The following is a 16,918-nucleotide window of genomic DNA, read 5'->3' on the forward strand; positions in this document are numbered from 1 at the left end:
TTTTCTCAATCTTAAACCCCTGGGGATCATTTTCTTTGAGATATAGTTTTGTAGAGTAGTGAGATCCCACCATACTCTAGTTTCAGTAGCAGATAATTTCTCCAATTCCCTGAATTTGCTGTGCAGAGAGGAATGGGATGAATCAGTATAGTTGGAGTCTCCAAATACCATTGCAACCATTTCTGCTCTTGAACGCTGGGGCGTTTGGGAAAAAGACATGATGTGGTCTTGATGCACTCAAAACAGTTAAACCAGAATGTGGGTTTAGTTTCAAATAAATAATGATGATCTTCGAGTCTTGATTAAAAACAAGCATGAAAACATATTGTTGTTTAAGTAGGTAATTGCGTGCAGTACATGAGTACCTCGTTCAAAAATTGTCCTAGAGCATACAGTTGATGATCAAATGTGTTCCTGACTTAAATTGATATAATGTTTAGTCAATATATATCGAGTGTATGAACAAACTTTTGCCGGTGGGCACGGAAGAAATGCCGTTGCACTTGACAGTATAAAGAAAGGGAGGAAACCTCCAGCTCACCGGTTCTGCGTCTCCAGGTGTATCGCTCGGATCCCCGCGACGGCCTGCGGTGTATGATGCAGAAAGAAAGGAAAGGATGATCCAGCGCTAATAGTAGTTTAAAAGGGAAGGATGGTTCCCACTTTTATTTGCAAAATCATTTAAAAATTGGAGAGGAGACGCAGTGTCAAGGCAGGAGTAATAGGGGTATATACCCAAGCCTACGCGTTTCGAACGCAGACAGCGTTCTTAATCTATCTTTTCTGTTTTTTTACCTTTTTTTGTAAGGTCCCCTCCGAAATTTCCTTGGAGGCAAATAAAACTGTCTTATAAAATTTGACTCAATTCACACTACACAACATGCTGCGATAAATGAATAAATAAAGAAATCAAGTAATATACGACCCGCATTTATTTGGTTTTGACCATATTTTATCATTCTAATATTTCTATCTGGATGTATCCCCATAAAAACTTCTTATAGCATATAACTTTCAAAAAATTAGTACTTGAACAGATATTACCAATCCAAGCACAACCTGCGATTTACCTTACAAACGGGGTCAAACGGGCTCTCTTCTCCGACTCTCTGATCCTCCCCATGAGGTTCCTGCTTAGATCCCTGAGCTATATAGCACTCTTAATAAATAAAGATTGTGCATAAAATATGATTATAGCTTTCACCTAACAAATAGTAGTGATACAACCCTTGTTACGGGGCCATCTTTGGAATCTCTATATAGGCATATAAGATCGTCTCAAGAAGTAAGACTAAATTCACATTAAGCAATTTGCTGCGTTAATATTTTTAAATAAAATTAAAAAAAAATATATTTTTGCTTTACCAAAATTTGAACCTCCTAAATTGGTTCATCCAATGTATGGTAATATATTGCTATTCATCTGACACACAGTGATATATTGCTCAAATACACAAAAACCTGAACAACACATCCCAAAATAAATGAACTTAATTCTTGATGTTCGGTCCTTTTTAATTAGACTATTTTTCTTTCACATTTGGTTTTAACATATTTTCATGTGCTTTCTCAATATATTTGCTTGTTGTATATGTACGAGTATTATCATGGCCGTGCATGTCTGTTTCCTCTCTGTGTTTTACTGGCAAATAACTGCAATTTAAATGGTTTCAAATCATGATCAGAATGCTACCAATATCTCACTATCTCAAACAAATCCTGACTATTATCGTTTATGTATTAATTAAATAACATATTGTCAACTTTACGTATTTTTTGATCACTTGTAGCTGTTCTGGTAGCCACTCCTCACCCAGTGGATTCTTCCAATCACTGGTATCCACTCAGCAGCTTCAACAGCTGACAAGTCTGCATATAGGTGAGACAGAAACACACGGTCTTAACTTCTTTTGCCATGATTAAGAACGCTGCCTGTGTTCGAAACGCGTAGGCGTGGGTATATACCCCTATTACTCCTGCCTTCAGACTGCGTCTCCTCACCAATTTTTTAATGATTTTGCAAATAAAAGTGGGAACCATCCTTCCCTTTTAAACTACTATCAGCGCTGGATCATCCTTTCCTTTCTTTCTGCATGGAAAACTTCTGTCAGCAAAGATGCAGGGATCCATTCATCAAAACAGCAATTTGAATTAAACCCTTTGGTGCCGGACAATTTTCACACTTTTGACGTACACAAATGAAACCTGAATACTGCAGGCACGCAGCACTACACCCAAAGGCAACATTGCATCTATGTGTAATGTTTTGTAATAAAAGGCATAAAAGTAAACGTGTATGGATAAAAGTCTAACTGGAGTAGATCCTGACACACAACACCTCCTAAAAATAAAAGTTCAGGATATACAGAGTCTAGACATCTCACTTTCACAAAGTCATGAAAGCTGAAGAGACCGAAAATCTCTGCGATCCAGATGCCAGTAAACATCCGGGTTACGAGTCGAAAAATGGCGCATAGGCAAAGGGGGTGTTTAGATATGTTTCTGCTCATATTCTTACTCTAGTGGTAGGAAACAAATTGGCGATAACTCCGATCCTGGCCATTCTCCCCCTCCGATAAGCCTTGCCAAATGACTAAAAAAAAGTAGCTAAACTTTTAAAATACATTTGACATGTCATAGTGACATGTCAGAAGTTTTGATAGGTGGGGGTCCGAGCACTGATGGCTAAAACAAAGTGGCAGTAGTGCTTGGGTGTTTCTGATCGGCTTTCCTCGGAGCGGTGTACAGGCTCAATTATGAGTCCATACACCGCTTTCTCGACTTTCAGAGGAAGGCTGATCAGACACAAAACAGTAAAAGCGCTCACCCGAGTGCTACTGCGGCTTCGTTTTAGCTATCGGTGGAGGTCTCAGTGCTCGGACACCCACAGATCAAAACTTATGACATGTCACTATGACACGTGAAAAGCTTTTTTTAAAGTTTGGTACCCTTTAATAACATTTAAAAAAATCTATAAAGTTAAAAAATCCATTTTATACAAAAAAATTATGTAAACAATAAAAAAATTAAACGTAATACGTCCGTAAAAGTCTGAACTAGTAAAATATCACATTATTTAACCCGCAGAGTAAACCCCACAGAAAAAAAATAAACAGCATTGCTGGTTTGTGGTCACTTCACTTCCCCCCCAAAAAAATCTAATAAAAAGTGATCAAAATGTTGTATGTAACCCAAAGTCGTACCAATAAAAACTACACAAATGTTCAAAGTGATAAAAAGATCGGCACTGCTTTGGCTCGTGGAGCGCTATAAGTCTCAATAATCAGATGACCACATGGGTCTAAACGGATTCAATTGGATCCACAACAGGTGGTGCTCAGTGGTGTGATGAGACAAGCACAAGTACAGTAATAAAAGTAGAAGAGATCCACGGCACTCACCATTCAGTTGAATTTTCATTTAATGTTGTGGCAAACAAACAAAGGCAGCATGGATGTGGAGCTCGAGCCTACGGCCGTTTCGCGTGTTCCCATGCTTCGTCAAGGCCAATAAAAACTACAACTCACTCTGCAAAAAAAAGGCTCTCACACCGCTCCGTCAACAGAAAAATAAAAAAGTTATGACATTCAGAATATCGTGACACAAACATTTTATTTTTGAACAAATAATTTTTTCTTTGTAAATAGTAAATCATAACGAAATCAAAATAAACTTGGTATCGCCGTAATCTGGCCCCGCAGAAAAAGGTTAACATGTTGTTTTTACCGCACGGTGAACGCCATCCCACAAATTTTCCGTTTCCCAGTACAGTATATAGTACATTAAATGGTGCTATTAAAAACGACAACTTAACCAGATAAAAACAAGCCCCCATATGGCTATAACGACGGAAAAATAAAAAGTTATGGCTCTTGGAATACAACAAGGAAAAAACAAAAAGAAAAGAAAGTTGGTTGTGTCTACAAGGCGTTACACGTGCGTTTATAAACAGGAAACATCTCTGATTTTCCAATTTGCTGTTTCCTCTTCTTCAAATATTCTGGACAATTTGTGTCTTACCTTTTATTGACTTGTTCTTGCAGGGGCACAGGTTGATGACAATATTTCCCGTCGCACTACTCAGCACATTGTGGCGCCTCCCGGTGGCCGTGCCAACATCACCAGCCTAGGCTAGACCCAAACTAATTCTACTGCCCCTGGTTTGCGTTCCTTCTCCAAGATTAATTATTTCCAAAAGATTTACCGATTCCAGGCTTTTTTTTTTTTTTGAATCTCGGGGGCAGTGACTTTTTCTAGGAGAAGATACCAACAGTTTAGGAAACACAGAGGGTTACATCGCTTATACACACATATATGTATGTATGTATGTATGTATGTATGTATGTATGTATGTATTTATGTATGTATGTATGTATTTGTACTTTGGTACATATACTCATATGTAAATCATTCATAGGTGTCAGTTGGTATGTTTGCATGTGTCTGGGCATACTCGGGTTGAATTAGAATGCTGCACAAGACCTGTCCTTCCTAGCGACCATTCGACACCCAGGTCGTTCTTTTGTACTTCAGTGAAAGTTCACCTTATAGAAACATCTCGGTCTTGCTACATTCAGGATATAGATTTAGGATTATACATCTCTGTGAGAAAATAAATCAGTGCTTAGAAGAAGACGTTTTTATCGATTTTATCGCAAGTGTAGTCAAGGTTCTTACATTACTTCATCAGTACTTATCAACTATCCAAGACGAATACGTTGCTCAGAAAGACCATTAATGCAAGACTAAGGCTGTAACATCGAAAACCTCCTGCCGAGAACGCCAAATCTTGCAATCGAAGTGGGTGTAGGGTGTTCAGAGGGGACCCCAGTGCTGACATTGCAGGGTAGCTGTTCCATTCAACCAGTTTTTAACCCTTTGTGGGATTTGTGGTTGTTTTCCTGAGTGCAGGAGATGTTGTGCTTGCTTATGCAAATTAATGTGTCTAGAATGAAAATGTGCTCTCTCCAATGTCTTAAATAGCAGAGATAAGTTTTGTGTCTTTTTCCCTGTAAACACTGTGTTCTTATTTCTTATCACAGGATCCACTAATAAAATGTTGTGCTTTCAGCAATGCTTCTAGCATGTTACTCTTAACTTGTGGCTTAAATTCATACATTATTTGACACCATTGCTTTAAGGGGTTGTACACTTTTGGATTACATTTACACACATTTTCTCATTAGAAATCCAGGTGAATACCCTAAACGCATATGTTAATAAAGCATACTTACTAAAAAACCAGAGCCCTTCTGCCTATCTCTTGGCTCCTGTATAAAGATGCCTGGAAACAATGTGGCTAAGTCCATATATATGGCACCCTGTACATGTCAAGAAGGGTCAAAGATCCTTTCTACATCCACCAGTGAGTGCTCAGAACTTTTCTTGATCTACCAATGTGTGTTACATCTTCTGAAATTCAATTATGCTCCTGACTAATTGTGCTTCAAGGAGATGGGCCCAGGACGTTTTAAGTTACATAAGCTTTTAGAACATGTAGAGTTATCATAGGGACACATAGAATAACAGACTGAGTTCCATCCTACATGAATGAGCTCCAGCAAAAGGATGACTTCCACCAGCCAGAAGAGAAAGTGATATGTGGGTGACTACTTCTTATTAAAAATTATAATTTTGACTGCATGCAGCCACCATTAGGGGGATCTCAGTGCATATGGATTTATATAGCTAGCGATGAACTCAGCTATATGATTTTTTTTTATGCAGCAAGCTCCCTCTAGTGGCAGGCAAACGCTATAACTCAGCAAGAAGTAAAAGCACTTCAGTGCGAAGCCCTCTCTCACCACAGGCCCTATAGCGGTTGCATGGCCTGCCTCTATGGATAAATCAGGTAGCATAGGAAAGTGGCCCATCTACAAACAGCTTTTTCGGAAAAATTCACTTTGGCAGCACTCATGACCCATGATCGGTATACAATTGTTTATTACTTGCAATGATCCTCTATACTCGATAGATGCACTTGCATGCGTTGAGGTTGAAGGCTGGATTCCACTTACAGTTGCAAGACAAAGTAATGCTTCGTTCACATCTGCGTCAGTGCTCCGTTCCAACGTTGTGTCGGAGCTTTACGTCGGAACGGAGCCCTAACGGACACAAACGGAAATCATAGATTTCCTTTTCAATCACTATTGATTTCAAAGGTAACGGATCCAGTGCCAATGATTTCCGTTTGTCTTTGTTGTACAAGAGTTCCGTTGTTTTGACGGATTCAATAGCGTAGTTGACTACGCTATTGATTCTGTCAACGACGGAACCCTTGCACAACGGAACCAAACGGAAACCATTGGTACCGGATCCGTCACCATTGAAATCGAGACAGGGTCTCGTTCTGACGAAAAACACAATCTAAACTGATAACAAACCAAGAGGTTATACTTTTCATGTCGTTTATTAAGCACATTGAGTAAATATTCACAGTGCAAGAAGACAAAGTAAGTGAACCTCTGTGTTAATGACTTCTCCAAGAGCTAATTGGCAAAAGGTGTTTCAATTAAGGAGGTGAGGTCGGAAGTGTTGGTTTCACAGGTGCTTTGCTTATTAAAGGAACACAAAGCCTGGTTATTGACAACATCTTTCATGATGTCTCAGAAGACGGGCTCGTGTAATATAGATGACTTAAGCTGGAAAAGGCTACTACAGCTTGCGAAAGACCAGGGTGTACCTCAATCCACGTGTAGGTAAATTGTCTACAAATGGAGAATATTCAGGACTGTTACTACTCTCCGTAGGAGTGAGCGTCCTCTTAAGATCACTCCAAGAGCAAAACAGGCAATGTGGAAAGAGGTGAGAAAGAATCCAAGGGCAACAGCATAAGACCCACTGAAGACTCTACAAACTGCAAAAACCTATAAAAAAAACAAACATTTAACTAGAATTTCACATGGAAAGATACCACTGCCGCTGCTATCCAAAAAAAAACTACTGCGGACTGTCTCAAGTTTGCCCGAGACCACCTGGATGTTCCACATTGCTTCTGGGAAAATGTTCTATGGACAGATCAGTAAAAAAGTGGACTTTTTTTTATCACAAATGGCAGCAGCCCGTGACCCAAAGCTGAAGAGGCGTTGGGTCATGCAACAAGGCAATGACCTAAAGCACATAAACCAACTAAAGAATGGTTGAAAACGAAGAGTTGTGTTTTAGAATGGCCGAAACAGAGTCCTGACCTCAACCCTATTGAGATGCTGTCAGACATGATCTGAAGAGGACTATAAAATAAATACCTATCCTCGCTCCCACGATGAGTGGAGGAGATCCCTTGACAGGTCTCCTCTGGGCTGTGACTTGTGTACGACTCGGCGCAGGCAGGTTTGATGACGTTACAGCATCGCGCCGGTCTCTGACAAGCTGCTCATGGCTGGCATTATACAGTAAATGTTGAAGCAGGGAGCTGACGGCTCTCTGCTTCACCATTGGATTCAACTTTATCTGCCTCTTAAGGATGCAGATACAGTTGAAACCGGGACAAACCACCAGCCGCCTGGCACGGTTAGGAGGTTTGCTTATATATATCGCATGAGACATGGAGAGTAGTCCCAATCATATCATATTTACTGTATGCAGGGATACAGTGTGTGTATTACTTTCTTAGCACCCCACCATGATCATTACTTGTCCTATAGCTGAAAGGGCAGGGGAAATAGCCCTTTAACCCCTTCCCTCTTTGGCAACTTTTGACCTTCCTGACAGAGCCTCATTTTTTTCGAGATTGTTTTCTCGTGACACTTTGGACTTTAAGTTACTGGCAAAATTTGCTCGATATGTTCAGCATTTAATTGTGAAAATCACCAAAATGTAGCGAAAAATTGTAAAAATTAGCATTTTTCTCAAATTAAATGTATCTGCTTGAAAGACAGGCAGTTATAACACACAAAATTGTTCCTAATTAACATCCCCCACATGTCTACTTTAGATTGGCATCGTTTTTTGAACATCCTTTTATTTTTCTAGGACGTTACAAGGCTTTGAACTGTAGCAACAATTTCTCACATTTTCAAGAAAATTTCAAAAGGCTATTTTTACAGGGGCCAGTTGAGATGTGAAATGGCTTTGAGGGCCTTATATATTAGAAACCCCCAAAAAGTCACCCCATTTTAAAAACTTCACCCCTCAAAGTATTCAAAACAGCATTTAGAAAATATCTTAACCCTTTAGACATTTCACAGAAATTAAAGCAAAGCAGAGGTGAAATTTACAAATTTCATATTTTTTTGCAGAAATAAATTATTAATACATTTTTTTTTTATAACACAGAAGGTTTTACCAGAGAAATGCAACTCAATATTTATTGCCCAGGTTCTGCAGTTTCTGTAAATATCCCACATGTGGCCGTAGCGTGCTACTGGACTGAAGCACCGGCCTCAGAAGCAAAAGAGTACCTAGAGTATTTTGGGGCCTTATTTTTATTACAATATATTTTAGGCACCATGTCAGGTTTGAAGGGCTCTTGCGGTGCCAAAACAGTGAAAATCCCTCAAAACTGACCCCATTTGGGAGACTACACACCTCAAGGAAATTAACTAAGGGTATAGTGAGCATTTTGACCGCACAAGTTTTTTACAGAAATTATTGAAAATTAAAATCTACATTTTTTCAAAGAAAATATAGGTTTAGCTAATTTTTCTCATTTCCACGAGAACTGAAGGAGAAAAAGCACAGTAAAATTTGTAAAGCAATTTCTCCCGAGTAAAACAATACCCCACATGTGGTAATAAACGGCTGTTTGAACACACGGCAGGGCTTAGAAGGGAAAGAGCGCTATTTGGCTTTTGGAGCTCAAATTTAGCAGGAATAGTTTGCGGAGGCCATGTCACATTTACAAAGCCCCTGAGGGGACAAAACAGTGGAAACCCCCCCACAAGTGACCCCATTTTGGAAACTACACCCATTGAGGAAATTATCTAGGGGTATAGTGAGCATTTTGACCCCACAAGTTTTTTGCAGAAATTCTTGGAAATAGGCCCTGAAAATGACAATCTAAATTTTTGTCAAAGAAAATGTAGGTTTAGCTAATTTTTTCTCATTTCCACAAGGATTTAAGGAGAAAAATCGCCGCAAAATTTGTAAAACAATTTCTCCCAAGTAAAACAATACCCCACATGTGGTCATAAACACACACGGCAGGGCTTAGAAGGAATGGAGCGCCATTTGGCTTTTGGAGATTACATTTAGAAGGAATGGTTTGCGGAGGCCATGTCACATTTGCAAAGCCCCTGAGGGGACAAAACAATGAAAACGCCCAAAAAATGACTCCATTTAGGAAACTACATCTCTTGAGGAATTCATCTAGGGGTGCAGTAATTTTGCATTTTGACCCAATAGATGTTTCATAGAATTTATTAGAATTGGGCAGTGAAAATAAAAACAATCCTTTTTCTTCAATAAGACGTAGCTTTAGCACAAAATTTTTGATTTTCTCAACAAATAAAGGAAAAAAAGAACCCAACATTTGTAAAGCAATTTCTCCCGAATACGGCAATACTCCATATGTGGTCATAAACTGCTGTTTGGGCGCACGGCACGGATCAGAAGGGAAGGAGCGCCATTTGGAGTGCAGATGTTGCTGGATTGGTTTCTGGGCGCCTGTGGGCCCAAAACAGTGGAAACCCCCAGAAGTGACCCCATTTTGGAAACTACACCCCTCAATGCATTTATTAAGGGGTGTAGTGAGCATTTTCACCCCTCAGGTCTTTTCCATAAATGAATGCGCTGCGGATGGTGCAAATTAAAAATGTATATTTTTCCCTAGATATGCCATTTCAGTAACAAATATGTCATGCCCAGCTTATGCCACTGGAGACAAACACCCCAAAAATTGTTAAAAGGGTTTTCCCGGGTATGACGATGCCATATATGTGGAAGGAAACTGCTGTTTGGGCACATTGTAGGGTTCAGAGCGGAGGGAGCGCCATTTGGCTTTTGGAGGGCGGATTTTGCTTGGTAGTAGATTTGATTGATTATTGCTGGTGTTTCCATTTATAATGTGGGGGTACATGTAAGATCACCTTTTATCCTATTTTTTGGGAGGCCAGGTAAACAAAAAAACGCAATTCTGGCATAGTTTTTTTAGGTTTTTTTTTATACAGCGTTCACCAAGCGTTATAAATTACATGTTAACCTTATTCTGCGGGTCAGTCCGTTTCCGGCGATACCTAATTTATAGCACTTTTTTATGTTTTACAACTTTTTGCACAATACAATTGATTTTGTAAAAAGAATGTATTTTTTCTGTCGCCAAGTTGTGAGAACCATAACTTTTTAATTTTTTTGTCGACGGAGCTGTATGAGGGCTTGTTTTTTGCGAGACGAGCTATACTTTTTATAGGTACCATTTTTGGAAACGTGCGACTTTTTGATCACTTTTATTCCAATATTTGTAGGTCAAAGTGACCAAAAAAACAGAAACTCTGGTAATTTTTTTACGCTGTTCACCGCGTGCAATAAATAATATAATATTTTGATACCTCAGGTCGTTACGGTCGCGGCGATACCAAATACCTATGGTTTATTATTATTTTTCAATAATAAAGGACTTGATAAGAGAAAAAGGGCGATTTTGTTTTATTTTATTACTTGAAACTTTTATTGTTTTCAAAATGTTATTTTTTTCAAATTTTTTTTACACTTTTTTATAATTTTTTTTACACTTTTTCTCAAGTCCCACTAGGGGACTTGACGGTCCAACTGTCAGATTTATTTTTTCCTAATACATTGCACTACCTAAGTAGTGCAATGTATTAGATCTGTCAGTTATTCACTGACAGCAAGCCGATTAGGCTTCGCCTCCCGGCGGGGCCTAATCGGCTTCCGTAATGGCAGAGCAGGAGGCCATTATGTCTCCTGTTGCCAGAGCTGCAGTCGCCAGTCCTGATTGCCTGTCAGGGCTGGCGATCTGCTATCAACTGCTAAGATGCAGCAATCGCTTTCGATTGCTGCATCGAAGGGGTTAATGGCAGGGATGCTGACTTCCACTGCTGATGACGCCGGATCAGCTCCTGAGCCGGCGCCATCTTGCCGGCGGCTACAGAAGCCGATCAGGCTCCGCCGCTGGGCGGATCTTGACCGGCTTCCATGCTAGGCAGACGGGGAGGCCAGTATTAGGCCTCCGGTTGCCATTGCAGTGACCGGAACCCCAGCAATTTCATTGCTGGGGTTCCGATGAGAAGCAAACAGCTTAAATCTAGCGATCACGTTTGAATGCTGCATTGAAGGGGTTAATGGCGGGAAAAAGCTCGAAGCTAATTCCGTTCCCTGCCATTACAGCCGGATGTCAGCTGTCAGATGCTTCTGAGCCGGTGCCAATCATTTGGCGTAAGTATACGACATTTTGCGGGAAGCACTGGCTTTCCATGTCGTATACTTACGACAAATGTCGGGAAGGGGTTAAAAGTGTGCTGTATTTAAGTTCAGTGATGTGAAAATGTATTTGCCCCCTTTCTAATGTTTCCTATTGTTGTTACACTGAATGGTTTCTGACATTAAAAATAAGTAATATAAGCAAAGGAAACCTGAGTATTTATTGTACTGCATTTATTTAAAGGAGACCAACTAGAAGAAATGAAGACTAACTAGAAGAAAGTCTAATGAAGGGGCCACAGTTCTCCGGCCCTTCATTGTTTATCCAGTCACGGCAGGTCCCCATTCACTTGATCATCACTGGAAAATCCTGAAAAAACCCTGCCCTCACTAAAAAATATATATAAGGAAATAAATAAAAAGGATCTATGACGTCAAATGTCAGAAGGGGCTAATATCAGACCCCAGACCCAATCCCTATATTGATATGAAACTACTATATTAGTTTCAGACCTACATAAATATATTTATTTATTAAATATAGAACAGAACCCTAAATTAATTCACATACCAGACTGGGCCTCTATATTACCATCTAACTCCTGACATGATATAAATACATATTCAGACTATATACTTACCCACCTTTCTTCCGTATTATGTTCAGCTCCGAGCGCTATAGAATCTGTCCTGACGCTAACCAGCATAGGGACCCAGTGCAGCTGTGCCCGGAGCTGAAGAAGAGCCAGGCAGGAGTGAGGAGGGAAGTATACATGCTGCTATCTATAGGATTAGACCAATAGATAATGGACGATTTTTATCAATTCTTTTTAAATCTGGAGGGGGCCCATGTTGAGCCCAGACCATATTCTGCTTCTTGGGCAAGTGCCCCGGTAGCCCCCTCCGAGCGAAGCCTTTCTATATGTGAAGTCGCTTTTCACTCAGATAAGGAATATTATTAATACAACGCTCCACAGACACAGATGAGTGGTAGAAGTTTATTGATGTAATGAATATCTGTGCAGTTGTTATCGCACTTTCCTCACAGCAAGAATGGAAAGTCTCGTAGCTGCTTCTACCAGAGAATGTGGGATGAATTAATAGTGCGCCATTGTCAGTCTATGATATCACTACACTGACATAATGGTGGAAACACGCACATTCACTATCACACCGGCAATCACCAGGACTCCCTAATACTGTCCTCATAGTTATGATAATGATGGACAGGGGCGTAGCTATACAGGGTGCACCCGGGCCCTGGAGTCTGAGGGGTCCAAAAGCCCTGGGCCGCATAAGAAGACACCAGTATTATAGATGATATATGGTAGGTCGGGGCCCTGTCTTCTCAACAAAACCCTTCACAGCCACCATTATGTTCAATCCAGATGTTGACCTACTTTACCGGCCAAGATGTCATGTGCCAGAGCCAGAACAAGCGATATTCTACAAGCAGCAGCGCTCATCAGACACTTTCTCTTTCCAGCAATTTCTGAATGTTGTGCAGCTTCACTAGTAGCAGCACTAACAGGGCAGCGACCAGCAGGAGTGGAACGCCGACAGCACCGCTGATGATCAGGATTTTTCTCAGGCTGTCGTCTGTAATGCTGGCAGTGGCTGCAAGATCTTGTTGTGTGGCTGGAGACGCTGTTATTACGGCTGCTGTATGCGCTGTTGTTGTACGGATATTTGGTGCTCTTATTGCGGCTGCGGTATGCGCTGCTGTTGTTTTCATTTTTGCAGCCATTTTTCTTGCTGCTGCTAGACGCACTTTTAGTTTCTGGATTGCTGCTGGGGCTGGTGTTGTTTTTATGGTTGTTTGATAAGAGGCTGTTGGAAAACAAGAAAATGATTAGAAAATCAATAATTGATTATCAGAACTGTATTACAGAGATGAGAGATGTGGGAGAGTAGAGAAGCTTACGTTCAGTTGTTGTTTCTTCCAGCCAGGGATAGGACTCCTCGTCATAATCTGGTGGCGCTGGTGATAATTCTGGAAATAAGACGTGTCACACAGTTCATCATTAGTAAATGTTTTCTTCTGGTCACTACTTATTTCTGGTGTGAATGTTATGTATAAATGTCAGTATATGGCGTGTGCACGGAGCCTGTACAGAGGAGAACACAATTCCTGCAGCTCTGTACTATGGAGCTATAGGCGCTCTATGTCAGATTAATATGGAATCAGACCGAAAACCCTCCACATGTCTATGGGCGCCATATTACGACTCTGTATAACTCGGAGGTGGTATAGAGACATAACATGGTGCTGTACATGAGCCCCATATCTGTGTATATAACATTTATATCAATGACAAGAATGATCTTAAAGACTGAAGTAAACGTTACCTGCACGGTAGATGGTTTCTGCCTTCTCAGGAGATGTTTTTCCTGCATTGATTTTACGAGCTAAAAATTAAAAATGAAATCATTTAAAATTCCATGAAGCTAAAATAAAACAAGTAATACAAATCCTGATATTGTGATATTATAGCTATAACTGTGTGATGCTTCTAATATTGGGATAGATAGAAGAACATGTCATCATAAGATAAGAGACATAACAGTCTGTGCCCAGGTCCAGACCAAATATGACTGACAGTGACTGGTATATAGTATATGTACTCTCATAACGACTGATACATCCACTGGTAACAGGCTGTGGCATTAGTGGGCATTACCATGACACTGGACCTGCCTGTCCTGACACAAACACAAATTCTATTATATCATTCCAGTGTATGTGACTTATATTCTCTTACTCAACGACATCTTATAATCATTTACTTATTAGACATGTCATTAAATGGATATTATGTCAATCAGAAAACTGTTCCCTAACCAGAGTATCAGAGTTATATGTGTTACTGTGTGATCTGCTGTGTCTCTGTATATAGAGGTGGATCTACAGCCATAGCCTCCCTGTTTATATGAGATACCATGTTATATTATAAGTGTTATTATCTCAGTGTCTATAAAGAATTATCTCACATAGAACTTACCGCGCTTCTTTTTAGCCCCAGCCATCATCTTCTTTAATATTTTTAGCTCTTTCTGTATATCGGTTTCACCTACATGATAAAATTCCAGCCATTAACCTTTATTATTCTAGAGGTAGGTTGTCCAGATCTGGCACAATATCTACCTCATTATTTACACTTTATTAAGAACGATTGTCTACAATTTCTTTAGAAATGTTTCATTGATTTGCAGCATCTACAGTTCTGCTTGGTTTGTATTGTATTATTTGGAGCAGTTAGATTTCTACTATAAAGTGTCGGCTTTCTCCTGAAACGAAAAAGCCGCCATCATTGATGTAACAAATATCCTGCTGCCGAGGTGCAAATAATTTACTGCAACTTATTTACTATTCAAGACCTAACTACACCCAAAACCTAAATATTCCCTGGTGACTACAATAGACCCCAATATCCCTCTTCTACCCATGTCACAATTACAGGGTCTTATAGTTAACCGTGTACTGGCCTGTGACATGGAGGGGACATCGTGGTCACTGGGGATTTCATTTCCCTGACTAATAATATAGTCACCCTACAGGGTCAAGTGTGAGAAATAGATGATTTTAACCCCTGTAGAGCCACTAACTTGTTAGTCTGTTAATAAATGTTTTCCTATGTACAGTATTATTTATTACATCTGTGAGGGTCATTCTTTACAAGTTTATATATATAATATGAATGATGTAATAGACTGGAGAAGACGTTACCTGCATGGTCGGAAGTTTCTACGTCCTCATTGATTTTACGACCTAAAAATTAGTAATGAAATTATTTTAGAGGTTATAAGTTAAAAGCAAACGAAGTATGAATCCTGATATTGTGTTATTATAGATATAAGTGTGTGATGCTTATAGTAGTGAAATAGATAGAAGAACTTGTAATCATAAGATAAACGACATAACGCTCTGTGCCCAGGTAACGGCCAAATATGACCGACAGTGACTGGTAAGCAGTATATCTACTCTTATAATGACTGATATATACAATGGTAACAGGCTATGGCATTAGTGGGCATTGCCATAATACTGAAGATGTATTTCCTTACATCATATTCGGTCCACTACCATTGTCCTCTGATGTTTCCTCCTAATGTACAACTCTGCAGTGCATTATTGTTCATTCTACTAAACCAGATTACTGGCCCCTCATCACAGTAAAACTATGGGGTATAGTGTGTTGGAGGTCAACCTAGTGTATGTTGTCAGTCAATGCAGAATATGAGTGTGAACTGCATCAGGAAATGTTTTCTTCATTGATAGTGGAATAAAGCGTCATGTAGAGCAAAGGGCCAAATCCTTGTATGTTATTCTAATGGGTCATATATAAAGACTGGTGAGTGGCGTGCCAGTCTGAAAAGGGGTGCAGTATGTCTTTGTACATAGCGGTGGATCTACCACCATATTGGCCCTCTTTGTATGAGATAGTAATATTACTACTACCTCAAGACAATTACTGTCTATAGAAATACATTGGGTCATGGTTACATTTAATTTTCAGGAGATTAATTGTCTTGCAGGTTATAAAGAAATTCCTCAGACAGAACTTACCAAGCTTTCTCCTAAATACAACCCGGATTTTCTTTGGTTGAATTGTTGTGGTAAAACCGATTTCTCCTGTATGATAAAAATTCACATTCACTTTTATTATTGAAGATTTCCTTTTTACCAAATAGACTACAGGGATGTAACTGAGTATTCAGACTCTCTTAGGAACGATTATTTCCAGATAAGAGCGTCATATAAATTTCCTGTAATATTTCCATGATTTCCAGTCCCCTCTACATCTCCGCTTCTTCTACACTGGGACATTTGGTGATGTTATATTTTTATTAATTGTAGATTCCACATGAAGAACAAGATATGAAGCTAAGAACAACAAGAAGATCAAGATGAACTTACCATGGAGGATTCCACGTGGAACAATGATGGATTTTAATTGTTTTTTGGTGGAAATTCCATTGGAGTGTCCTATGTGAGAAAAGTACATGAATTACCCTCCATAACTATATATTCATAGCTTGTCCAGTATATTCTATTACATAGAAGTCATTAAACTGCATTATTAATCATCTACTTTATATATAGATACTTCGTACTATATATCAGCCTCGTACTAGAACAGACAATATATGTATCTAGAGAACTCACCCATCCCCTGTAGATCAGAAGCAGTCGGGGATGTAAACCCCTGTGTTGTGCTGGTTATTACTGCACTTGTTGGACCTGGAAGAAAATACAGAGAAATTGTTGATTTAATCCCAATAATCCTAATCCATTAATTCTGTACTACAGGACTATATGTGGTGAAGTAATGGGGTTCTAGTCTACTGAAATGTCTCCAGGATTCCTCCTCCTGACTGGACGTCCTTCTATACATTGCTGACCACAAGTGTCTTCAGGTTCCTCCTCCTGGATGTTGAGTGTGGACACAGAAGACAATGTGCGGGATGGAGACTTGTATCTTCCGTCCCTGACTGCTGCATGTATAAACTGAGCCGTTATGTCCTCTATGGATAGATATGAGTCTGTTCTATAATGTGTTATTATATTACCTGCAGGGGATGTGGTCGTGGTGGTCGGCAA

The 16,918-nt window shown here is 39.7% G+C and overlaps 1 protein-coding gene and 1 long non-coding RNA gene across 2 annotated transcripts in view; one reads left to right on the forward strand and one right to left on the reverse strand.

Moving 5' to 3' along the window:
• The window catches only part of LOC142750067 (uncharacterized), a 46,427-nt gene extending 29,714 nt beyond the window's left edge, over positions 1-16,713 (forward strand). Inside the window, exon 3 of the long non-coding RNA XR_012882562.1 lies at positions 16,175-16,713. This is a non-coding gene — a long non-coding RNA (uncharacterized LOC142750067). The remainder of the gene's footprint in view (positions 1-16,174) is intronic.
• LOC142748519 (uncharacterized) lies at positions 12,782-15,814 on the reverse strand. Its single transcript, XM_075855587.1, has 6 exons — positions 15,805-15,814; positions 15,044-15,085; positions 14,319-14,387; positions 13,666-13,725; positions 13,241-13,309; positions 12,782-13,146 (listed from the first exon to the last, which is right to left on the reverse strand). Exons 1-6 carry the CDS (start codon positions 15,812-15,814, stop codon positions 12,782-12,784), a joined length of 615 nt encoding a protein of 204 aa, XP_075711702.1.
• Positions 16,714-16,918: the final 205 nt, after the last annotated feature.

Source organism: Rhinoderma darwinii, chromosome 3 (assembly GCF_050947455.1).
Source record: "Rhinoderma darwinii isolate aRhiDar2 chromosome 3, aRhiDar2.hap1, whole genome shotgun sequence".
Taxonomy (NCBI): domain Eukaryota; kingdom Metazoa; phylum Chordata; class Amphibia; order Anura; family Rhinodermatidae; genus Rhinoderma; species Rhinoderma darwinii.

What these genes read in the sequence shown, in the direction of transcription:
- LOC142748519 (XM_075855587.1), bottom strand. An exon ending in AGAAACTTCCGACCATGCAG is followed by an intron (nt 14,388 to 15,043) that starts GTAACGTCTTCT and finishes TTTATCATGTAG; the next exon opens with GTGAAACCGATATACAGAAA. An exon ending in GGAAGAAACAACAACTGAAC is followed by an intron (nt 13,147 to 13,240) that starts GTAAGCTTCTCT and finishes GTTTTCCAACAG; the next exon opens with CCTCTTATCAAACAACCATA.